The following is a 26,108-nucleotide window of genomic DNA, read 5'->3' on the forward strand; positions in this document are numbered from 1 at the left end:
GAAGACCAAGCAGATTGTGAGACAAAAACACAGTCACCACATGATACTTCTTGTCACTGGAGCCCACCCGTGCGCACGATTAAACACCTCTCTTGTCGTCTCTGTGATTCGCTTATTTCCTGCTTGCAACGTCTTTTTTGTTCTCTTTGTCTGCATTGGTGCCCAATTATCCAAAAGAAAACAACACATGAAGATTACATCAGTGGGGTCATCATGGAGCTTTTTATTAAAGCAAATGGAATTTCTGGACTTCCAGATCGCCCATAGAATGGCCCCGCACCCAACCACAACAAATTTTCTATACCCCTTATCAAAGTTCCTAAGCCACACCTCAGTTAGATGCTCCACATCTGTCAGGGTTGTAGGCAAATGAAGTGCAATCTGAATTAGTCGTCAAATGAATCGAGCTACTGAGAATTCAAAAAACAAATGCTTAGTAGATTCAAACAACCCACAAAAGACGCAATCAGAGACCCAGACCAGTTTCTTTTAATCAAATTTTCCTCTGAGAGAATTCTGTTCTTGATAATCAACCATAAAAATATCTTGATTTTGTGGAGGATTTTGATTTTCCATAGAAATCTGTAAGGGACTTTTACTCCCTCACAACTAATCCAATTATATAAGGATTTAGTAGAGAAGCCATTTTTACCAAGAGTACAATTAACACGATTCATTTCTTGGGTCAAATGAATACCAGAGCACATTCTCTTTAAATTTTCAAACATGACAACATTTTCACCTACCAAATGCCTTCTAAAATTCAACCCCTGAAAAGTAAAAGAGATCACTTGGTCTACCCTGATTTTTTTGTCAAAGGTTAGATCAAATAACCTTTTGAACTTGACTCTAAAAGGAGAATCCCCACACCAGATATCTAGCCAAAAACATGTATGGGTTCCATTCCCCACTTTTTTGTGCAAAATTTATGAAACGAATCTTTATTCTCCAAGAGCCCCCTCCAAAACTGAGATATATTTTGTTTTTCCACCACAACCAAGGGATTGTCTTTTATATATTTATGCCTGATAATCTTTTCCCACAGTCCATCCGAAGTCTCCAACCTCCATAACCATTTGGTCAACAGGCTAATGTTCATGTTTCTCAGATCAAGAATTCCCAAACCCCCTTGATCTTTTGGGGAGCACACTGTCGGCCAATTAACCAAATGATATTTCCTAGTGTTATCTCCACCTTGCCAAAGCATTCTTTTTCTAAAAGTATCACAATTTTTTAGGACAAGCTTAGGGGCCAAGAATAAGGATGCATGTATAGGGGGAGGTTTGATAGACTCCTATTAATCAAAGTCACTCTCCCCCAATGCTAAGAAATCTACTTTTCCACATTCCTAATTTTTTGTTCATTTTTTCATCAGTTAAAGCCCATTTTGTATTGCTTAACTTCTTACAGTCAATGGGAATTCCCAAATATTTCATTGGGAGGAAATTTACAGGACAAGTAAAAATATCTGAATAAAGTTATTTGACCTGTAAAGCACTACCAAAATAGAATATTTCACTTTTGTGAAAATTGATTTTTGATCCTGACATCTGTTCAAAAAGAATGAGAATAAACTTCAAATTTCTGGCCATTTTTAAATCATCTTGCAACAAAAAACTGTGTCATCTGCCTATTGCAGACTGATTACCCCTTTTTCGATAATGCGAGGAACCATGCCCACGAGGAGACCATCATTTTGAGTTTTTTTAACCAAACATGCTAGTCCATCCGCCACAATGTTAAAGAGGAGAGGAGAGAAAGGATCCCCTTGCCTGACCCCTTTATGCGTATTGAAATAAGGACCAATTGTATCATTAGTCCTAACGGCCACTTTTTCACCCCTCACTGTTTTCATTACCCAATCACACCATTTCTCTCCAAAGCCTTTTTTATCTAACATTTGGTATAAAAACTATCAATTGACTTTATCATATGCTTTTTTAAAATCAATTTTGAACATTATTCCACTTTGTTTTTCCTTTTTACCTCATGAAGAATCTCATGTAAAGTTACTATACTATCCAAGATGTACCTCCCCTTGAGGAAGCCTGACTGCGAATTACTAATGACCTTAGTAATGCATGATACCAGCCTGTTATTAAGGTTTTTTGTGATAAATTTGTAGCTCACATTTGATAGGCAAATTGGTCTATAGTTTTTTAATTCTTTTGCTTCCTCGGTCTTAGGAAGTAAGGTGATTATAGCATAGTTTAGTCTTTCTATGGGAAGCACACCTTTCTGGAAGTCTTCAAAATTGCCGCGGCAGGGCATGCCTCGCGTTTCTGGTCTCGGTCTTGAATTGTATAGCTGCTGCTTGACGAGATTTTGGTGCCTGTTGCGAACAACACTTCGTTTCTGGACAGTGGACACCTGACGTATTCGAATGCATATTGGCCCAGACCAGAGAAGCTAAATTCTCAGTTTTTTTAAACATATATGGGACGAGGGAAAAATCGATCGAGGCTGTCAGATTTGCGATCCTATACTGCTGACAAACACAGGCAATTGCCGTGAGCACTAGCTGCACTACCAATCTACCGTCACCGTTCTGATGAGCACAGACAACTAGCGAAATGCACGATCACCCAGTGCCCAGTGGTAACTGGGCCCAACTGCCAGCGTAGTGGGGCCCACAAGCAGACACAGAGCCCTCGAGCAGGCCAGCGCAAGTGGCGCAACGCAATCATGTACCGTGGGCTCGTGGCGCGCGCCTTCTCTCTTCACCCTCACCACTCGAAGTCTCTCGAACAGACGAGCGGCGAGCGCTTCTCCTCGCTAGAAGCGACAGCGAAGTGAACATAACCAAAACGACGGCAATCGCCGAGTCCATATGGCCTCGATCAGTGCTCCCGCAGTAGCATGCCGCGTCGCGCCGGCGCGCGCAACAACCTCGGTTCTTCCCGCGCACTCGCGGCGGCCGGGATGCAGGTCGGTGGTGTGGCGGTGCTGGGCCGCGACGAGGGGGAGACGGAGGCGGTGGGCAGGGCTGCGGGCAAGGTGCCGCATAAGCTGCGACGTCAGCCAGCCGTCAGCCGTGCAGCCAGATTCTGAGAGCTCTGGGGAGGGATTGGTGGCGCAGGACGACGGGCCGCGGCGGCCGCCATTCGACATCAACCTCGCCGTCGTGCTCGCCGGGTTCGCGTTTGAAGCCTATACCAGTCCTCCGGTGAGCACTTTGCTCCCGTCACAACCTACTCGTCCCTATCCTTGAACTGGACTAGTCCAAGCCGGTGGTGGAGGCAACCGCCATGGATTAGCTTACGTGGCACGATTGGTCGTCGTATTTCACAGGCAGATGTGGGCTGGCGCGAAACTGATGCGGCTGACTGTCAGACAGTGTTCCTGTCCGAGTAAGTCCTAGGCCCACCCTTCTTTACAGAGCTTGGACCAATTGTTGTAGCTATATGGTGCTAATTGCTAAGCCGTTACTGTAAATGTTATGAATGATGTACCCATGCCACAACTATTGCAGTGTGTTTCTTCGTGAAGTATACGATGGACGGCTTGTCGTCAGGCTGAAGAAAGGCATAAACCTTCCTGCAATGGATCCATGGGTATGATGATGCGTAGTTGTGCATGCTGCTGAATAGTCATTATATTTATATTAAGCCGCATTCTCTAGTGGATCACTACAACGTTTTTATGTTTGGAGTTATTAATCAAAGTGCTACTTTTCTACTCTAACAATTCCCTTAGCCAATTCTTTTGTTTTCAGGGTACTAGTGATCCTTATGTAATTCTACAACTGAATGGCCAAACTGCAAAAAGCCAAATTAAATGGGCGTGAGTTACTCATACTTTTTTTTTGTGTATGCTGGGTCTGGGTGTGCTATTATAAATAAGAATTTCCTTTACATATGCAAATTAAATTGACTTATGCACTATATAATGAGTGTTTTATTTCATTCGGGATAACATGACACTTGTGGGTATTCTGTTTTGAGCAAAATGGCCTCTAGCTGAGTTAGTTTGGTGGCTTGAGTAGTGTTAGAGTAGACGCACTAACTAAATGAACCCAAAAGATTAAGCTATTAAAAAGTGGTGAGCAATACACTTTCACACTTCAACACAGGAGGACTTAAGTTGCATTTACACAGGGGCGGAGCTACAACTAGTTACCGGTGTCAGCTGACACCGATAGATTTTAGAAAATATAGTGTAAAGTACTGTTTAAATATTGTTTTTAATGTTGATGACACTCATATAAAATGATCTTGACACCGACAAATCTCAAGGCTGGCTTTGCCGCTGATTTACTAGGATCGAACTCGAGAACTTTGACTTAGATACCATATTAAGTTACATACCAATAAGTTCAGCCTAAAAGGTTATGCTAATGGGAAATCTTAAGTCATTGGAGAAAGGTAGGTAATCCACTTATACACTTTAATTTTAACAAGTAGCACTCCTTAGGTCATCAATTCAACTCTACATGGGATCAAATTTTCAAGTTGGGGTTAAAAATCCACTCTTTCGTTCCACGCCAAAGCATAGGTCTAAGGCCTGATTCTTTTCTTGGAAAGCGAGGGAGAGCTGCGATTCATTAATTATAGAGAGGAAAAAAGGTTCCCAAACAACCTCCCTCTCATACGGGAACCAATTATGAGGGGCGGAAAATACACCCAACTAGCTACAGGACATAAACCACAAAACCCGACCACACCCCAACAAATTAGGTTGCCCCTTTTAGACCTAGGCCTTGGAGTTTTTTAGCTCCCGCCATGCACCACAAGCTGTGCTCATCCTTTAATATCCTAATCCTAATTATTCTCACATAGGCTGTGATGTCGCTATGTATGGGCGGGGCAAGGGTTCGGGGGTTTCTCGCCTTATGTGAGAATGTTTTATTTTTTAATGCAATGCTCGGGACAGTCTTACCCCTCGCTGGTCGAGTTTTTTGGATGATTTTCTAGAGAAAACTTGAATATTTCTAGTCCTTTGCATTGTTGATTCGAAGTGTGATTTCATGAATTGATCACTGTAGGACAAAGGAGCCAACATGGAATGAAGATTTCACGTTTAACATTAGAAAATCTCGTGAAAATCTTCTGCAGGTATCAAGAAGTTATAACTTCATGCCCCCCCCCCACCCCATTCTAGCCCCCCTTTTCATTTATTCAAGGGACGTTCCGGTTATTCTATACTATCTGTCTTGTTAAACACCTCTCCCTATAGGCCCATTAATCTTCCTCTTATCTTGGCAAAGAAACTGCTGCATACTTTAAGTAATATTAGACTCACTTTAGGTATTATAAATTTGTTTTGGAAGTTGGATGGATCAACTCCAGTGAAGCTTAAACTGAGTTGGAAACATTTATGGCAAAGATCGTAACAAGCGGAAATACATATATATAGCTTTCAGGATGGCATAGTACATGGTCAAGACTATTTCTATTTATGCAACTTAAAGGAATAGATATGAAATAGCAAGCGATAGTAAACAAATACATGATTTTGTTCTTCTTTTAATTTTCGTTTTAATCATGTACTTTGCTATATCTTGGTTTTACTTTGAATGATTTCTGTGGCTTTTGGCATCTGGTGCCATGTCGCTCAATAGGTTGCAGCTTGGGATGCAAACCTTGTTACCCCACACAAACGCATGGGAAATGCTGGATTATACCTTGAATCATTTTGTGATGGTAATTCTCTATATTCATAAAGAAATCATAACAATGTGTCCTACTATTCCTTTTTTATAAGAAGGTTTTCAGAACCTGTTCCTGATCGATGTCATGAGTGCTGGTTTCCTTTCTCAGTGCTAGTCTGTATAGAGTCATGGCCAAACTCATGTCGAAACATGATGTAATTGGCCTGAAACATTAGGAAACTCATCAATTCAATTGTTCTTATGGAGAAATTTGAGAAACCAAACATTTTTTCTACTGTTTATGCTTATGATGTTAGGTCAAAAAACAAAATAGTGGATTGTGACAAACACTCTTATAGCGTAGCGTAAAGCTCCCCTGTTGAGGGAGATACCGGCCAAGGTTCAAATCCTAGTGGCACACACAAAAAACGTCCCCTTGTTGGCTATTATGAATATCACTTGTATTCAAGGCCAGTATATATACACCGGTACAACGTAAAGTCCTATCTATATACAATAGGAAAATAGAGTTACAATAGAAAAATAGAGTCCTATCTAACCCCCCCTCAGACTCAAGTTGGATGAGATAGAATCGATGCTGAGGTCTGGTATGTGCCTTGGTGAAGAAATCAGCCAACTGAAGCTCCGAAGACAAATAGCGAAGATCTATAATATCATCCAACATCTGTGCTCGTGTATAATAAGTATCAACAACAATATGCTTAGTAAGCTCATGCTTTACTGGATTACGAGCAATACTAATAGCATCAGTACTGTCAGACAAAAGGGGAGTCAGTATAGACACAAAATTACCAAAATTAGCAAACAACCATCATAGCCATGTCACCTCTACCGTCACGAGACATAGCACGCAACTCAGTCTCTGTACTCGAACGTGAAACTGCTAACTGCTTTGTAGTCTTCCAAGCAATGAGGGAACCGTCAAGAAAAAAACAAACATGAAACTGCTATCTGCTTCTTAGTCTTCCAAGCAATGAGGGAACCACCAAGAAAAACACAATAGACAGAAAGAGATCGACGATCTGAGGAATCACTAGCCCAAGTCGCATCACACTAGACATAAAGTTGCAAGGAGATAGAGTGAGGAAAGAATAGATGACGAGAGATAGTCCCACGAAGATAACGTGGAACACGAAGAAGATGGTTGTAATGAAGCTAAGTGGGAGCAAAAACAAACTGACTCAGAATATGCATAGGATACAAAATATTAGGGCGGGTAAAACCAAGATAGACCAGGCTACCTACAATGTGACGACGATGAGTAGGATCCAAAAGAGGCTCACCATCAGTGGCACGAAGACAAACATTGAGCTCCATGGGAGTTTCAACAATGCGATGATCAGTAAGAGGAGCCCGATCAAGAAGCCCATGGATGTATTTCTCCTAAGAGAGAAGCCCTTTAGAGTAGAGGAAACATCAATCCCAAGAAAATACCAAAAAGGACCAAGATCAGACATAAGAAACTGCTCACTAAGACATACCTTCACAAAGGCAATAAATTGAGGATTATCCCCTGTAATAATCATGTCATCAACATAAAGAAGGAAAAGAGCCCTACTACAAGATGACATGTGCACAAACAAAGCAGGATCATGAGTACTAGCGGAGAAACCAGCAGTAGTGACCACATAAGTGAAACACTGAAACCAAGCTCGAGGAGTCGACTTGAGGCTATAAAGAGAACGTCGAAGGCAACAAACCATGCCCTCAGGTATAGAATACCCAAGTGGTGGCCACATATAAACCTCCTCACGCACCTCACCATTAAGGAAGACATTCTTGACATCAAGTTGAGATATGGACCACCCACGAACAGAAGCCACAACAAGGAGGGTGCAAATAATGGCCATGTGAGCAACAGTAGCAGAAGTCTCATCATAATCACGCCCATGTTCCTGCCGGAAATCACGAGCAACAAGACAAGTCTTATAACGCTCAGGAGAACCATTAGAGCGGGTTTTAACCCTATAGACCCACTTACATGTGATAGGACAAACACATGGTGGACAACTTACAAGTTCCCATGTGCCAGTGCTCTCTAGAGCAGCAATCTCTTCAACCATCACATGCTGCCATTCCTGATAAATAATAGCATCATGATAAGAGGCCGACTCAGAAAGAACAGTAGTCACAAAAGTTGAAGGAGAGTAACAAGCAGTAGGATGACGAAGACGATGATTATGTCGAAGAGACTGCTCCGGTGTAGAAGCAGGAGAGGAAACCGACTCAACAAGAGAGGCCAAGTCAATAGGAATAGATGACACACTAGGAGACATCGACACATCGGGAGAAGATGGATTAATAGAAGGAGATAGCTCATCAGGCGAAGATGGCGTATCCGAAGAAGGAATCGTAGTGCGACGTGTGTAAACTTGTGTCACTAGAGGCTTCATGGAATAACCAGGAAGCAAAGAAGAAGGCTTCAAAGAAGACATAGAAGAAGACTGCAATGGTCGTGAAACTGGTACAGTAAGAGTAGGGGCATCAAGAAAGAAAAGAGATAGGGTCAACTAATGATGCTGAAGAATTATCAGAAGAGGGACGAGGATAAAGGACGAGTCTCATAAAAAACCACATCCTGAGAAATTCTCATTCGTCGAGCAACCAGATCTCAACAACGATACCCCTTATGATCAGCACTATACCCAAGGAAAACACATTCAGTAGACTGAGCCATCAATTTGGTCTGCATATGGTGAAAGAAACACGCAGCACACACAACCAAAAAGACAAATATTGGAACAATCATGCGTCTTGCCACAAAGACGCTCAAAAGGAATCCCACCCTGAAGAGTCAAAAAGGCAGAATGTTAATCAAATAATTTGTAGTAGAAACAGCTTCAGCCCAAAAATGAGGGGGACCTGAGGAAGCGAGCATAAGGGTATGAGCAGTCTAAACAACACCATTCTGAGCATGAGCACCAGGACACGAAAATTGGGCAAGAGTACCTTGTGTAGAAAGAACCTGGTGAGGAGCATCCGAAAGGTACTCACCAACAGAGTCAACTCAAAAGACACGAATAGGAGTGTCAAAATGAGTGAACCATAGCAGAAAAAGTTTTATAAATGGATACAATATCATTCCGATGTTTCATGAAATAATTCCAAGTGTGACGGGAAAATCATTTATGAAAATGATATACTATCGATTGCCCCCTTTAGAAACAAAAGGAGTAGGATCCCATATAACTGAGTGAACAAGGTCAAAAGGATGCTGAGAAACAGACTCACTAGAATCGTAAGGAAGTTGTATCTGCTTTCCTAACCGAGAACCCTGACACTGATGTAGACTCACGACCTAAAACTGAGCCTAATAAATCACGACTAGTCAAAGTGGATAACTGAGAGCCACAAATATGTCCCAAATGATGATGCTGTTGGGCACCAAATTGAGGTGCGGACAGTCCGGCCCTGAGGCCGGACAGTCCGCGGTCTGGACAATCCACGCGTGTGGGCCGGACGGTCCGCGCGTGCGCACAGCAGTTTAGGGTTCCGAGTTTTGTGCTACGGTTGTTAGCTAAATCCGCAGAAATAACTCGGAAATTAGTTTGTAAAGGGTCCAGCCCCCCGCCTCTATAAATAGAGAGGTATACGGCCGATTTGTAATGATCAATCGAATCAAAAATACTTCTATTTCACATTTATTTCCTAGGAGTAGTTCTAGTCTAGTTCTAGTTTAGCCTTCCGATCCCCAAATTCTTCGCTTCTCTTCGACTCTATGTCGATTAGACGAGTCTAGATCGGCCTGCCCGAGCCTAGACATCTCCTAGGATCTCTCCTCCCCGACGGGGTCCCTCCCGGGAGCGAGATCCAGGCGCCGCCGGCGATCTTCCGTCGCCCCTGCGCACGTGTGGACCGTCCGACCCTAGGGCGCGGACCGTCCGGCCGTCAGGCAGGAACCCTAGCCCCTGCGCCAGGTCGCGGACCGTCCGGCCCCTGGCCGCGGACCGTCCGCGCCTGACTAGAGAGCACCGCCACAGTTTTTGTTGAGTGTTTGGCGCTCCAAAAAGGCGTCAACAGATGCCACTGAGCAAAATACGAACTCGACGTAGCCAAAGCAGAAGCAGTAAGACCGGTAGACACAGCGGAAGAAAGACAAAGCCAGTCAAGCTCCCAAAGGCGTTGGGAATCATGACGAAGAGGGCCAGTACCAACCAGACGACCCATGCATCGATCCTGAATATAACAAAAATCAGGATCAAGGATGACACCACAATCATGATCAGTAATTTGATCAGCGATTCCTTCTCAACATTTTTTGAACTTTGGCACGACCAGCTAAAAAAACGAGAACATTCGGGTGGAGGAGCTAGGTTGATTAGGCCTTGCTTGTTAAAGATCAGCGTCCATACTTGACGGGTAAAAACACATGATATAAGAATGTGTGTATAGATTCATCCTCTTGATCACAAAGAGGATAGACAGTTGGATGGGACAGCCCCTTTTGGCCATTCAGTTTCACTAAAAAACTGGGCCTGCGTTTTTTTGTCTTCCTAATAAAGCTTGCGTCAATTTTTTTTGCTGCACTCTAAAAAAAAACTGTACATTGGTCTATTTCTCGTGTAATACTTCATTTATTTATTTAATATTCACGTGAAAAGCTGATTACAGATCAAGCAGGCAATATTCCCCCCTTGGATCCCCCATCTTTACCTTGCTCTTGGCAAAAGCTTAGAGCGCCCTTGTTCTTTGTAGGTAACAATCATGGTGTTACTGTTGAATTAGAAGGCCTCGGTGGTGGTGGAACTATAGAGATAGAGGTACAATCCTTAGCATTTTATTTTCCTGATCATCAAATGCAAAGGTGCATCCTCTAACACATCCTTGCCTCAGCTGAGGGTCAGCAAAATGCTTACTTTTGTTTTCGTTTTTTTTAAAAAATAGTATGCAGTTCTTATAGAAGCAATAGCAGTGGAACAATTTTCATATTAGGAAGCCTTTTGGACATGAACTAACAGACTGACCTTTCAACTAGCCATGAGTACAGTGGTAATTTACTCACATAAGAATATCTAGTATTAGAGCCACGTTGGTAAACAATAGGCTGTATTAACTGCACATCGCATCTGTTCTCGTTGCCCAAACAATTATAGAGGTATATAAAGAGTCTAGCTAATGATTCTATGATAGTGATATTTTAGTTGTTCCACTATGTTCAAGGCTTGTAATATTGTTGTTTCATTCTAATCAGTAAACTAAGTTTAAGTACAACATGCCAGGTCAAATATAAGAGTTATGACGATATCGAGCGTGAAAAACAATGGTGGAGAATACCTTTCGTGTCTGACTTTCTTGTGAAGAGCAGCCTGGGATCTGCTCTTAGGATGGTTCTTGGATCTGAAAGTATAAATGCTAGTCAGTTTGTGAAGTCTGCATTTGGGCAACTGAGTTCTTTCACATACACCTATCTTCCAAAGCCATCATCATTGGAAAGTGGAGTTGATGTTTCTAAAAGTGATGAAGAATCCTCAGATGGCCCAACTAATTCAAATGAGCTTCAACAACAGAATATTGATTCTGAAATCATTTCAGATTCTCATTCTCATAGTGAAGTTCAATCTCCTACTGCTGTTGTTAATAGTGAAGGAAATTCATCGTCTGATATGAAGAAATCAGATGAATATTTTTGGAGAGCTCTGAACAATGTACTAAACCAAAATGTACTACAGAACTTTGGATTTTCTCTCCCGGAGGTCAAGCAATTGGGTGGTTTTGACCTATTAAGTTCACTTGGTCTGAAATCACGCAATATTGCTGAACAGGAATATCTAGAATCTGGACTTGCAATGGCAGATACTTCAACAAATGGTGGCAGTGAAACAACTTCTGAAAATACAGTTGGTGTTGAGAATGAAAATAGAACATTGACAACCAAAGAGGAGGTGCAATCTTCCTTTCCAGATATAAATAAAGTATCTCGGGATGTATTGTCTCAAACAGAAAATATACTCGGAGCTCTGATGATACTTTCCAAAAATCTCTCACCACATGATCAGTCAGTACCGACAACTGGAACAAATGGGAAATATGACATGATTAGAGAAGAGCAAGGTGCTTCAGCTGCAGATTCTGTTCAAAAGGCTGATACTGTTTCATCTGCGTTACTGTCCATTGATGCACAGGAAGCAGAGGATATGCGGCGCTTGTTTGCAAGTGCAGAGACTGCCATGGAGGCATGGGCTATGCTTGCCACTTCACTGGGACGTAACAGTTTCATCAAGTCGGACTTTGAAAAGATATGTTTTCTTGACAATATTTCAACAGACACACAAGTGAGTTTTGTTGCGGTATCAATGAGTTTCCAGTCTCCTTTGTTTTGGTAGCTTATATTAATATGTTCAGGTTGCCATATGGTGCGATTCTTCTCGAAGAAGGTTGGTTGTTGCCTTTCGTGGAACCGAACAAGTATGCATTAACATGAAAGCCTTGTGTTCTATTAATGGCAAATTCACTTTATAATTTGGCATATATTCAATCTTTATTCACTTTGCTTTGCATTGATTTCTGCATGTCTACCTAGTCAAGGTGGAAGGATTTGCGAACCGACTTAATGCTTGTACCTGCTGGGTAAGATTTAAGGAAGAAATTGTAGCTATGGTAGTAGTATTTTTTCTTGTTATTTTGTGTTCCTTTGACACAACAATGACAACATGTTTTGAACCTGATTGCAGACTAAACCCTGAGAGGCTAGGTGGTGACTTCAAACAAGAAGTTCAAGTTAGTCGTCTACACTCTTCCTTCTATTTATGTGTCTGTTCTCATATTTCTGCTACCTGACATGTTTTCACACCATGTTTTAGGTTCACAGTGGATTCTTAGGTGCATATGACTCTGTTAGGAACAGGATCATGACTCTCATCAAATATGCCATTGGATACGAGTAAGTATTTGCAATGAAATAGGTGACCTTTCTACCACAAATAAGCTAATATATGAAGCAGGAAAGTTCACTTTCAGCATTCCATAGCAAATTCTTATTGTTGTCCACATGGAATTTTGACTATATATCTCAGAAAACTATTGCTGAAAAAGGCAACATTTTGATTTAAATCTCGGTTTTTACACATTTATTGTGTGTGTGTATATATATATATATATATCTTCACCAAGTAACTATCTAAAACTTTATTGACAAAGCATTTAATTATTCCACTGCAGTGATGAAGAAGATGCAGAAAACATACCTAGGTGGCATGTTTATGTGACTGGACACAGTTTAGGTGGAGCACTAGCGACTCTTCTTGCTCTTGAACTTTCATCAAGTCAAATGGCCAAGTAGGTTTGAACTTTTACTTGATCTAAATCTGCAATCTTCTTATTTCAGACATCATTTGGTTCACTGTTTGTGGAAACAGGTAAAAGTCAAACATTTAACATGTAGGCAACCCAAACAAGATCAGTTTAACTTGGATGACTTTTTATTAACTGCTCTTTTTTTCGAACAGCAGAGGAGAGGTGTGTGTCATTTTCTGTGGCATGTCTTTTTTAATCTCGAACACGTGGGAGAACCACATATCATTATATTAAAAAGTCAGGAAAAAGGTCTAGAAAAGACCCAATACAAGGTGCCTAGAAAGCACCCAAGAAAAAGGAAAAAGAAAAAGAAAAAAAACTAGAATACACATCCAACTACTGCCAAACCTTCCTAAGAGCAGCAGCCCTAGCAAGGCTCCATAATAAGGCCTCATCATGGATGGACAGCAAAATTGCGTGGATGTTTGGGGAAGCATTGTCAAACACACACACATTTCTATGCTTCCAAATCTGCCATGCTACTAAACTCACACTAGAGTTAAAACCTTTTTTTCTTTTGCTTAGACACATTTCTTTCTGCCTCTCTCCACCATTCCTGGAACACTGCTGCATCAGACATGGAAGTAAGATGTTGCAGTCCCAGCCTGCTTAGAGTTCTAAACCATACCTCCCTCGTAAAGACACAAGCCACCAGAATGTGTTGCACTGTCTCATCCTGCTGGTCACAGGGGACATCTATCCGGGTGATCCATGCCACGACGCTATGTGGCATGTCCAGTTTTTTGTGTGCGTGAGGGGGGTTGAGGCGACCTTCTTGGTTGGCTCGTTGTACTTGTGTTTTTCCTGTCTTAATGGAATGACACACAACTCTCTTGTGTTATTCAACAAAAAAATGGCTCACAAATAGTTTATATGCTTCCGCGGTTGGCAGCTGTTGACACTTCTTTTTTTTCTCGAACGCGCAGGAGAACTGCACGTCATTATATTAAGAGAGGAAAAAAAGTCTAAGAGGACCAAAATACAATGCCTAGAGGGCAATCAAAACCAACTAGACCAGATTGGAACCCAACCTAGACCCTACTAATAGCAGAAGGTAGACCAATACTTACTAACCGTTTAGCCCCAGCCCTATCCCAACAACTCAGCTCATCCAGAAGCAAACTTTTAACAGATCTCAAGGAAGGGTTTACTCCATCAAAAACAACTTTGTTTTGAAGAAGCCACAGGCACCACACCCCCAAAATTATGAGGCTATTGAAGCCTTTCCTCTTGCTCTTATGCACCTTTTTAAGCACCTTTCTCCACCATTCAGCAAAAGATATTTCATCAGCAACAGGGGTGAGATCCCCTTGTCTCAAGGGCAATAGGATATCATGCCAAATCTGCCTGGCAAAAACTGCAAGTGCATAGAAGATGCTGAACTGTTTCTTGCTCTTGGTCACATAAAACACAGTCAATAGGGTGCTGCAACCCTCTCCTTCTGAGTCTATCAGCAGTCCAACACTTATTTCTTATTGCCAACCAGATAAAAAAACTTGCATTTTGGGGAAGCCCAAGTCTTCCACAAACGTTTTCATGGCTCAAAGGAAATGGACCCCATGAAAAATGCTTTATAGCAAGATTTTGAGGAGAACTGCCCAGAAGAAATGTGCATCCACACATGCTTGTCAGTATCTTGAGAAAGCAGAACCCCTCTCAAAGTATCCCATAACAACAAGTATTGTTGTAACCCTCTCAAGGAAAGAGGGCCATTAATGTCGCTGACCCATTGCTAGTTATCCAGAGCTTGCGCTACAGTTCTGGAAGAAAATGCCCTGCGGCCAACCATTCGCACCACCTCAGGGGCAATGTCCTGGATAGTATTCCCATATACCCATCTATCCTACCAGAAGAGAGTAGTAGTCCCATTTCCTAATACGGTAAACACAGACAATTCGAAAAACTGTCTAACCTGTCGCTGCCCAGTGCATGCCAAGGCCTGCTCGGGTCCATCTTTTGCAGCCATTGAGAGCACCTAGAGGGGGGTGAATAGGTGATCCTGTAAAATTCAACACTAATAGCCACAAAACTTTGTTATGTAAGTTAGAACGGCTAAGTAGCTTGAAACGAGTTTTTGTGAACACAGATAATCAAAGGTAAAGCACACAAGAGACACGCGATTTTTATCTCGTGGTTCAGCCAAGTAACACTTTCCTACTTCCATGTTGTGGCGTCCCAATGGACGAGGGTTGCACTCAACCCCTTTCAAGTGATCCGATGATCAACTTGAATACCACGGTTTTTCCTTTCTTTGTCTTTCTCCCGTTTGCGAGGAATCTCCACAACTTGGAGCCTCTCGCCCTTACAATGAAGATCACAAAAGATGTACGGAAGTAAGGGAGGGGAGATCAACACACACAAGACTCAAATTACAGCACAATCACGCACACAAGTCACAACTTGAGCTCAAAACACAACCCACGGAGTTCACAACTCAAATAAAGCTCAAGTCACTATCTCAAAGAATCAAATGCGCAAAGTTGGAGTCTTGGAGGCTTAGAATGTTTCTTGAATGCTTGGGTGACTCCTCCATGCGCCTAGGGGTCCCTTTTATAGCCCCAAGGCAGCTAGGAGCCGTTGGAGGCCAACAAGGAAGGCCAAAGTTGCCTTCTGTCGGGTGGTGCACCGGACAGTCCCGTGCACCACCGGACAGTCACTGTAGACGGTCTGGTGCGGACCTCCTTTCTATTCTGGCGCAGACGACCGTTGCAGATTCGTGGCAGTTGGCGCACCGGACAGTTCGGTGCCCCCTGCCGACCGTTGGTGCGGGCCACGCGTCACCCGTGGATTTCGCGGCCGACCGTTGCGCTGGCGGCTGTTGGCTCACCGGACAGTCCGATGAATTATAGCCGTACGCCACGAAACTTTCCCGAGAGCGGCCTGTTCACCGGAGGCCAGCCTGGCGCACCGGACACTGTCCGGTGCACCACCGGACAGTTCGGTGTGCCAGACTGAGCTGGACTTCGGCTGTACACAGCCAAGTCACTTGCAATCCTTTTCTTCTTTTCTTTTCTCTGTTTCTAGCACTTAGCCAAAATATGTTAGTACTCAAAACAATGTACTAAGTCTAGAAACGTACCTTGTTACATGATTTGCACCTTTTGCTTGTTTGGCACATAATATCTTACTCACTATGTGTTGGACACTTAATCACCAAAACATTATAGAAATGGTCCAAGGGCACATTTCCCTTTCAGCCATAACCATTTCGCCTGCAAAGCCCAGCTTTTAAATTTCAGGTTGGGGATCCCAAGCCCGCCATAGCTCAGAGGCCTCGTGACAATTTCCCAGGAAACAAGACAACTACCACCATTAACCTCCTTTCTCCCTTTCCAAAGAAACTCCCGTCAAATTTTATCAATTGATTTAATTACCCACTGAGGGATATTTATAGCAATAAGGAGATAGGTTGGAATGGCTGAAAGAACAAACTTCACCAATGTTGTCCGCCCAGCCAAATTGAGGAGTCGAGCCTTCCAATTAGGGAGACGATCTGCGATCTTATCAATCCACAACATAAGATCACACTTCCTCAACTTCTTATGAGAGATGGACAGCCCCAGATACTTGCAAGGAAAAGAAGCGGGACTGCATTGCAACACATTGCATCCAACTTGCACCACTTGATCATCACACCTTAAATGGTTCTCTTCTATTTATATACATTTTTCTATATTTATTTTCATATGGCCTTGTCATCTTTTATAGAAATGGTGCCATATTTGTGACAATGTACAATTTTGGCTCTCCTAGAGTGGGAAATAGAAGATTCGCCGAAGTCTACAATGCGGTAATTTGACAAACCATTTACTAACTCTGAAGATGCTAATTTTCTACTTGTATGGATTGATTTAGAACTGGAACACTTGATAAAACACAACTGAGAAGTTATTTTATATATAATGAAATTATTATGGTCTTCACAATTATTTCTGGTATTGCAGAAGGGTCATTTAGTAAATATCAGTCATTCTGATTTGGAGTATACAAATGAATGTGAATAATGTACTACTTTTGTTCAATCTTCTTTCTATCCTCCATATGTTGGGCAAGTTAATATGCAATATGGATACCTAGTACCTATCAGATTTTATTTCAAAATAAGTGCTTGGGCAGCTGCATAGAAATATTATTACAAAAGACATACACAATTTTACCAATCCATTGTATAGCAGAGCCGCATGGTTGGGGCTTGTATTTTGCACGCACTCTTATTTGCATCTTAAATTTAAATGCAGAGGTTCTGACACTTTCTTTTTTAAAAAAACTCTTTGGATGTGTGTAACAACCCGTCCACTTTCGGACCGGCGGTACTTACTCCTAGCAGCCCTTTAGAACCATAGACTATTCATACAGACCAACACGAGTCTTTTGTGCGCACTTTGTCCTCACTCGTGTGCGCTCGGGAAAACTTCTCGGTCAGTAACCCATCCCAAGATTTCTCTAGACCAAGCACGCTTAACCTAGAGGTTCTTTCGAGACAGGCTTCCAAAAAAAGATGCACCTTGTTGATATGAGTACTCTAAAAAGGTTAAGGATGTCTAGAGTAATAGAGATGTCACTCTGAGAAGGATGCAGGAGAAGGGCCACATCATTAGCATAAATAGAAATCTTGTGTAGTTTCTTCCTGTTGGACAACTGCTGCAGCAATCCAGCCTCTTCAGCTTTAGAAAAAAGAAGGCCAAGAATATTTATAACCAAAATGAATAACATGGGGGATAAGAGATCTCCCTGCCTAAGACCCCTTCTATGATAGATCTTGCTCCCAGGACAACCATTAAGGAGCACTTGAGTGGTAGAAGAATCAAGCAACCCGCAGATGATATCTCTTGTTTACAGGAAAATTTTATAAATCTTGTTGGCAGATTATAAAGGGAGATATTTTGGCTGCTGCTATGGCAGTCTGGAGTAGGAGGCTGCTGAATTTTGACTTGCTCAATTCAGCCTATATTATTCTTCTGCCCAAAAAGGAGGACGCCTCGCTCGTAAAGGATTTTCGGCCCATCAGCTTGGTTCATTCTTTTGCTAAGCTCATCACCAAGCTTTTGGCTAACAGGCTGGCTGGTCATCTTGATAAGTTGGTGTCGCATTCTCAAAGTTCCTTTATAAAAGGTAGATCCATCCTTGACAACTTCATGCTAGTTCAACAAACAGCTAATCTATTCCATCAGAAAAGACTTCCTCGGATACTTCTTAAGCTGGATATCACAAAAGCCTTTGATTCGGTCTCGTGGTCTTTCCTGTTAGAAGTAATGAAGCATTTGGGTTTCGGTCAAATTTGGTGTGATATTGTGAGTAATCTGCTTGCTTCTGCATCAACTCAAGTGATTCTTAATGGCGAACCAGGTCAGAAAATTCACCACAGAAGGGGCCTTCGGCAGGGGGACCCTCTCTCCCCCATGCTGTTTATCCTAGTTATGGATGTTTTATTCTACTTGTTAAAGAAGGCAGCTGATGACGGTCTGCTGAAATCTTTATCTGCACACTCAGAGCTCTGCCGCACTTCTCTTTTCGCCGATGATGTGGTGATCTTCCTGCACCCTGTGGCTCTGGATCTCGAGGTCACTATGGATATCCTAAAGATCTTTGGTGAGGCATCAGGGCTAAAAACAAGTATGGAAAAAAGCAGTGTATTTCCCATTCACTGTTCGGCGTAAAATGTTTCTACCATCCATAATCTACTTCCTTGTCCTGTTGCCAATTTTCCTTTGCAAATACTTGGGGGTGCCTCTTTCGTTGAAGCGACTTGGTAAACATCACATTCAGCCGTTCATTGATAAGATTGCAGATCGCTTGCCTAGTTGGAAAGCCGACCTACTATCCAGAGCTGGAAGGCTGATTCTTGTTCAGTTAGTTCTATCTTCGATGATGGTTTATTTAGCTATGGCATTGGACCTCCCTTCTTGGGCTTTAAAGGCCATAGACAAAATTCGGAGAAATTTCCTTTGGCGAGGAAGAAAAGAAGCTATGGGTGGCCACTGTTTGGTGGCCTGGAACAAAGTTACTAGACCTAAAGAGCTTGGAGGCTTGGGCATCTCCCACCTGCAGCATATGTGTTGGGCCCTCAGATTGCGTTGGCTCTGGTTAAAAAAAACTGAACCTGACCGGCCATGGACAGCCTTCAATTTTCATGTGCACCCTTCAGTTCTGGCCTTCTTTTCTGCGGCAGTTTCTTCTGAAGTGGGCAATGGCAGGAATACTCTGTTTTGGACAGATAAATGGTTAAATGGCCAAAGCCTACAACAGTTGGCACCTCATCTTGTCAGGATGGTATCTTCAAGGGCTAAGAAAAGGAGTGTTCAGGATGCACTCACTACTGGAAGCTGGGTACAGGACATTAGAGGGGCTATTACTGTTAATGTGTTGTCTGATTTTTTTAAAGTCTGGGACCTCGCTGCCAGCTGGATTTTGCACCCGGAACAGGAAGATAAGCATATATGGCTGCTCTCTAGCTCAGGAAATTATACCGCCAAGTCGGCTTATGATGGTTTATTTATTGGCTTAACAACCTTTAGGTCATGGAGGAGGATTTGGAAGAGTTGGGCTCCTGGAAAATGTAAATTCTTCATGTGGCTTGTGGCGCACGGCCGTTGCTGGACCGCTGACCGGCTGGCAAGGAGAGGCCTGCCTCACCCTCAAAGATGTCTGTTATGTGACCAGGAGGAAGAAACTATGAATCATCTGCTAGTTTCCTGTGTATTCTCAAGGGAAGTCTGGTTTAATATCCTGAAAACGGTCGGTTTGCAGCACCTCTCTCCCAGTCTCAATTCTACTTCCTTTGATGAATGGTGGGAGGATGTAAGCATGACCCTTATTAGCCCCTCCAATAAGAAGCTGCGCAAGGGGCTGAACTCCCTTATCATTTTAGGAGCTTGGGCCATTTGGATTCATCGCAATCAATCCTTCAACGGAGAGCAGCCTAGGGCTAGCAAGGTCATAAATTGGGTCATGGCTGAGTCTCATCTTTGGTGTAGGGCTGGGACTCGCGGATTATCTGCTATCCTTTTACCTCCGCATGCTATTTGAGGAGTTGGTCTCTAGTATGCTTAGTGTACTGGTGCTCCTGCTCATTTTCTTTTTCTTTTTTTTTGTTGGGTGGTGTGTAGAGTTGTATGAGGTTCTTTAACACCTCACCCCATCTTATTCTACTTAATATAATGATACGCAGCTCTCCTACGTATTCGAGAAAAAAAAAGATATCTCTCCATTTCTGGCCAAAACCCAACTGTTGCAGCACCTCAATCAGAAAAGGCCACGACACAACGTCAAAACCTTTTGTGATGTCTAACTTGAAAAGAAGACTGGCCTTGTTTTGTTGATGCAAAAATCTTGACGTTTGTTGAACTAGCATAAAGTTGTCCTGAATAAATCTTCCTTTTATGAATGCACTCTGGTTTGGAGAAACCAGTCCATTTAGGTTGCTAGCAAGCCTGTTGGCTAGGATTTTAGTTACCAGCTTAGCAAAGTTGTGCACCAAACTAATAGGTCTGAAATCTTTCACTTGATCTGCATCATCTTTCTTTGGGATCATTGTAATAAAAGCAGAATTTAGTCTGTCCAACTTTGTGAAATTACTGTTCCAGACTGCAGAAATTGCATTTAGCACCTCGACTTTGATAATGTTCCAACAAGCCTTGTAAAATCTCCCAGTAAAACCATCCGGCCCAGAGGCCTTAGTTGAAGGAAGGTTCCTTATAGTTTCCCACACCTCCTGCTCAGTACAAGGGTAATCCAAAGCTGAGAGGTTATGAGTTGGAAGACCAAGGGCTTCCAGGTCAATGGTTCTCTCCCTGAACCCAGACTGCCCAATGAGGTTGGAGTAGAATTGGTCCACCAGTGCAGCTTTATCAGTTTGGCTAGTGACAAAATTTTCTCCATCCCTCCACATGGTCATATCTAGCATGCATATGGAAATATTTAGTGTTTGCATCACCTTCCTTTATCTATGTGATTCTTGAACGTAATCTTGCCATTGTTCTTTTGAAGGAGGCCAAAAGTAAGGACTGTTTCTTGAGTTTGTTTTTTAGCCAGTTCTCAGCAGGACTAAGAGGTCTGCGATCCTGGGCTATTTCAAATCTGTGAAGCAGCTCCTTTGCCAAGGAAAGCTGAGAGACTATATGCCCCACCTGTTTCAAATCTTCTGGCTGTTTCCTTGAGTTTCTTATCCAGATTTAGGGACAACTAGTAGGCACTATAGAGTTCCAAGCATCCAACACCACCTCCTAAAAACCTTCCATTCTTGTCCAGAAAGATTCAAAGTGGAACCTTTTCTTGCCAAAAGTATTGTCCTTCAGCCCTAGAATCAGAGGACAATGATCTGAATCTTGGGAAGAAGACATGGGCAGGAGCACATTTGGGAAGAAGGCTTCCCAATCAGCAGAACAAAGAACTCTATCCAACTTCACAAGCACCGGGTTATCTTGCTGATTTGACTAGGTGAATTTTCTTCCATGTAACTGAATTTCTCTAAGGGCAAGATTGCTAATCAGAGTCCTAAAGCAACCCATCATGGCTCTGTTGAGGTTGGAGTTGTTTTTGTCACTAGTCTTATAGATTAGATTTAAATCTCCTGCTACCACTCAAGGTCCAACACAAGCTGCCCTGACATTTCTCAGTTCTAGGAGAAAAAGAATTTTCTCAGCATCCCCCTAGGGCCCATATACACAAGTTAACCACCACGGTTGTCCATCCTGTCTGCAGAACTAACCCCATCAGTGCTTCAGGATTAACTCCATCAGATTCCTTGATTATATGCAGAGCCCCCATAGCCTTCCTAGAAGACCTGTTGCGCCATTCTTGCATGGAAAATTCGACGCCAATCCCAGCAACGCGCCTACTGCGTCGAGGCACAGTCATAGTCTGAGAATTCAGGTTCCTCTGTTCAGCCCTAGGCGTTGGAAGAAGATGTGCAGACCTCTTGTTGATCCTGCTAATGAAGGTTGATGGATCGACCAGAGGTACTGAGATGTCTGTGATCAAACTGCTTGTACCATCCGCCATGTCCAGGATGGGAGCCCCAACACTCGAGGGGTTAGGGGCCACTTGTATCTCCTGAGTTGGTCCACCTTTTCTTCTTGAGTAAACTTTGAGCTTGGTTTTACTTGAATGCAGATCAGCTTGCCCAGGAAAGGAACTGGGATCTACAGTAGAAGCTGACTGAATAGCTTGATCACCATCACGGTTCAGTTCTTCAAGAAGAGAATGGTGCGAGGCTGGTACTGTAATCTGCGTCTCAGGCGGCCCAACAGAATGGGGCAAGACCACAGGCGCACAGACCATCTCATACCTTGTTCGGTTATTTATTGAATGAGATTAGAAAAAATTTAAAAAACTTTGCCTTATTTGAGATTTAAACCCACTCAATCTCACTCAATCCACATGAATTGAGAGCTAACCGAACAAGACCTCAGACGGCCTAATGTCAGATCCATGTCCCGTCTCCGGCGGCCCAAGAGCGGACCCAGAGGGTGGGACAACGGGGACAAGAGGGGCCAGCAGTAGGGGCGATCTTGGCCCAAACGATTCCAGCGGTCCAGTCACCAAGGGCTGGGGCGAAATCGGCCTGGGGGGATCAGCGACCCGATCGTGCCATTCACACTGTCTGCAGTTCCACCTCTAGGGAACTGTTCGTCTTCCTCCCGGCCAGCGGCATCAGGAAGCCGCGGCAGCCCCAAATCTTCTGTCAGGATCTCCTTTGCCCCGCGCCCTTCAGGAAGATTGATTGCTCCGGCGGTGCACCCAAAAGAACCGGGGGTGATGAGTCCGATTCCCCAGGAGCACGCGAGACTCCCCCCTTCCATGCGGCGGCTGTGGTCCAAGCCGGAGGTGAACCGACCACCGCCTGTCAGGGAACCGTCCGGACGCCAAGAATGAGGATCCGCCGATCCCGCTCGTCGTGATCATCAAAGTCCCTAGGAAGATGACCGTCCGCCGGAAGGAAAGGAGGCCAGGACCTCAAGGCAGCGTCCGTATTATCCGCGAGAATTACATTGACACTGATACCATATGATAGAGATCTCCTCTCTTCAACCTGCAACCCTTTTTCCAATATGTGAAGCGCCAATTTCCGTTGTAATATTGCTGGATCAAAGCACCACGCTCGCACCACGTAGGATGAAAGATCTTTCTTCATCAGGGTATCTGGATGAACTTCTTCAATGCAATATGAGTCCATTAGGATGACCTCCGCCGAGGAACGAAACCAGGCATGTTCTGGGATCCCTCAGATCACCACATCCACTAAATGCGACATGCAAGACGAGGAAGCATGCAAAAATCTAGACCATCTTTTGAACAGCAAGCAGAAACGAGGTTCTGTGAACAACTTGCTAATCTTGACCATCTTTTGAACAGCAAGCAGAAATGAGGTTCTGTGAACAACTTGCCAACACGTTGCAATTCCAATTTCACTTTGCTAGATTATCCTTAGTTAATATTGTGCCTTTTCACTTTGCTAGATTATCCTTAGTTAATATTGTGCCTTTTCGTAAAAACTAAAGGAATATTTTTATTTTGGGCCTTTAGTTTCCATAATCTTTTTATTAAGGTTGGGTACATCTAGGTGAATTAAGCCAGTGTAACGTGACTTCACAAAGAATTGTCCATCTACTCACATATTACATCGAAATCCATCTTGTTCATCCGATAGAACTACATCAGCAAGTCGTGGAGTTAGATCGTTCCACACTACTAATTTATGTCCTATCAGATCTCTACACCAAGACAAATTCAAAGGCGAAGTGTTGAAGATGTCAGCCACACTCACATGTTTATGTCTAGCTATATGGTACAAACAAGGGTATTGGTCACGTAGGCTCGATGTACCCAACCAGATGTGCTCCCAGAACCTAAACTGAGAACCATTCCTTATTGTGAAAGTCCCAAACCTCAAAAAGTAATCTTTCACTTCCATTAATCTAGCCCAAAAATAGGAATCCCCTGATTTCCAAAAGGCTTGGGAGAGTGGTTTCGTATTCAAGTATTTATTGCAGATCAGTTGTTGCCAAGTTCCATCAGATGTCAAAAGTCTATAAAGTCATTTACTTAGCAAAGCCTTGTTTTGAATATCTAGGTCCCTAATTCTTAAGCCTCCTTGATCTTTGGGTTGGCACATAATGTTCCATTTTGCTAGACAGTATTTCTTCTTCTCTTCTTAGTGCCAAAAAAAATCTCGACCGGAAATATAAAAGGAAAGAAGGAAGCAGGAATAATTCAACCTTCCATTTGCATTTGGAAAACAAGATACCAGACATTTTGTTATCCATATGCAGGAGAGTGGTGTTACACTCCTCGGTAAGCTACGCGTACACCATGCTGACACAAATAGCAACTTGTGAGAGAAGACATCCCTACTATAGTACTATATGTTGACTTGATATAGGCAAGTTACAATTCTCAATAGAGAACATTAATGAAATAGTTTGTTTTTTTGGGGTACAAGGCAATCAAAGGGCGAATATTGTAGAGAGAATTGGGATGAATTTGAGGAAGTCCAATTCTTATTAGCATACATTACAAATCAAATTCAAGAGTCACATCTAGTCGTACAACAACAGTGACTTTTGTGTATCTTATTGATATTTTCCATTGGTGAAGCCTATCTATTGCAATTAGTGTAATAATTGTTAGAATGGATGCACTAACTAATTCAAACCAAAAGGTTAGACTTTTAGGAGAAGGTAGATAATCCACTCATACACTTCAACGCCCCCACTCATGTGCAGCCAGAGAGAAATGCACAAACGTGGAAATAAAGGGACAGGGACACAAATTAATCCTCTACCATGATTTAAACTCGAGACCTCCGGCTCTGATATCATGTTAGAGTGGACGTACTAACCAATTCAACCAAAAAGCTTAAGTTTTTAAGAGAAGGTAAGCAATCCACTCATACACTTTAACAATAATCCTATCATTTTGGGTTATGTTGTAATTCACACACTTTTTATTGTAATTTTACTGCATGGACTAAAAAATATAAAGCAACCACAATTTTTATATCTCTTTTGGACTATTTCCAGAAAGTAAAGGACAGTTGGAGAATTGTCAACCACCGGGATATCATTCCAACAGTGCCACGTCTTATGGGCTATTGCCATGTGGAAGCACCAGTTTATCTTAAATTTGGGGACGCAAAAGATGCACCGGTAAAGTAGTTTTTCAAAATGTGCTCTAATAGCGTTTTTAATCAGGTATCCATGTTTTACTGTACCAGACCTCCAGTTGTCACCAAAAACATAAAATTGCATTTGTATGTGATACAGGTAAATAACAGCATTCTAGATGATGAAGACCAAGGTGACGTGATAGGGGAGTACACACCTGATGTTCTTGTTACTGAATTTGTGAGTATGCCTCTGTTTGCTTCTACTTACTAGGATGCTATTCCTCACGTTTGTTTAACTAATTGGACCTATAACATCCTGCAGATGAAAGGCGAGAAGCAACTTGTGGAAAAACTACTGCAAACAGAAATAAATTTACTCCGCTCAATCAGGGATGGTTCGGCTCTTATGCAGCACATGGAAGACTTCTACTATGTCACCCTTCTTGAGGTTTTTGAGAACTATTTCTGCTTTTCTCATACCAAATTGTGTCAAAAGCTCCTCAAGGTCAGCAACTAAATAACAATTCAATATTGCAGAATGTGAGATCAAGTTATCAAGTGGCAGATACTGCCAATGATGAATACCAATTGACAGCGTGATCCTAGTAAAACTGCACAGCTGAACATCATGGACTGTGTTTCCCTGCAAAAACTTCATTTCTGAAGGACACTGAATGGGGCTATGAAAGTGTGCAATCCTTACTCTTAGTGGAAACATGAACAGGCAGAACAGCCTTGGACCTCAGTCAGGATAGAGGAAATGAAACTGGTTTCACTGGCGGATATACTTGTAGCACCGTGTCAATTGGTAGATATGTTGTTTGAGCTATTTTCCGTTGATGTAGCTAGCACACTTTGGAATATATTGTATGATGTTTGAAATTCTAGAAAAGTTCATAGACACCTGGGAGAATAACTCAAGAAATATCCAAGTCCGTTTTGGCCAATATTTTTTTTCATGGAGAAACTTGCACACCGTGGTAGGCTACCGGCTACCCAAGGGCTGATAGGGTGTGTTAATCGAGTGTACGACCTAGATAAAAATGTTCAATGTGATGGAACTATATATCTTGCATGGAATAAAGTAGCATCATGTAA

General features: G+C 42.6%; 1 protein-coding gene across 3 annotated transcripts; it reads left to right on the forward strand.

Annotated features, from left to right (window-relative positions):
* Positions 1-2,707: 2,707 nt before the first annotated feature.
* Positions 2,708-26,108, forward strand: LOC103641836 (uncharacterized). 3 transcript variants are annotated; one of them, XM_008665156.3, is made up of 18 exons: positions 2,708-3,166; positions 3,292-3,350; positions 3,473-3,554; positions 3,716-3,783; positions 4,985-5,054; positions 5,561-5,642; positions 10,307-10,371; positions 10,831-11,883; positions 11,954-12,016; positions 12,132-12,178; positions 12,283-12,328; positions 12,412-12,491; positions 12,770-12,886; positions 16,613-16,694; positions 24,925-25,050; positions 25,168-25,248; positions 25,333-25,458; positions 25,548-26,108. In XM_008665156.3, the coding sequence occupies exons 1-18, from the start codon at positions 2,831-2,833 to the stop codon at positions 25,608-25,610; spliced, it is 2,646 nt and encodes an 881-aa protein (XP_008663378.1). In that variant the 5' UTR covers positions 2,708-2,830; the 3' UTR covers positions 25,611-26,108. The 3 variants fall into 3 exon arrangements, 2 of the variants coding, with proteins under 2 accessions (XP_008663378.1, XP_008663379.1); XM_008665157.4 differs by having other exon boundaries at positions 16,658-16,694; XR_004853289.1 differs by lacking the exon at positions 16,613-16,694.

Source organism: Zea mays, chromosome 10 (genome assembly GCF_902167145.1).
Source record: "Zea mays cultivar B73 chromosome 10, Zm-B73-REFERENCE-NAM-5.0, whole genome shotgun sequence".
NCBI classification, from domain to species: Eukaryota; Viridiplantae; Streptophyta; class Magnoliopsida; order Poales; family Poaceae; genus Zea; species Zea mays.

Excerpts from the sequence above, each read along its gene's own strand:
- LOC103641836 (XM_008665156.3), top strand. The coding sequence starts at position 2,831 with ATGGCCTCGATCAGTGCTCCCGCAGTAGCATGCCGCGTCGCGCCGGCG. Across the intron at positions 3,784-4,984 it reads AAAAGCCAAATTAAATGGGC|GACAAAGGAGCCAACATGGA; the intron begins GTGAGTTACTCA and ends TGATCACTGTAG. Across the intron at positions 16,695-24,924 it reads TCGCCGAAGTCTACAATGCG|AAAGTAAAGGACAGTTGGAG; the intron begins GTAATTTGACAA and ends GACTATTTCCAG.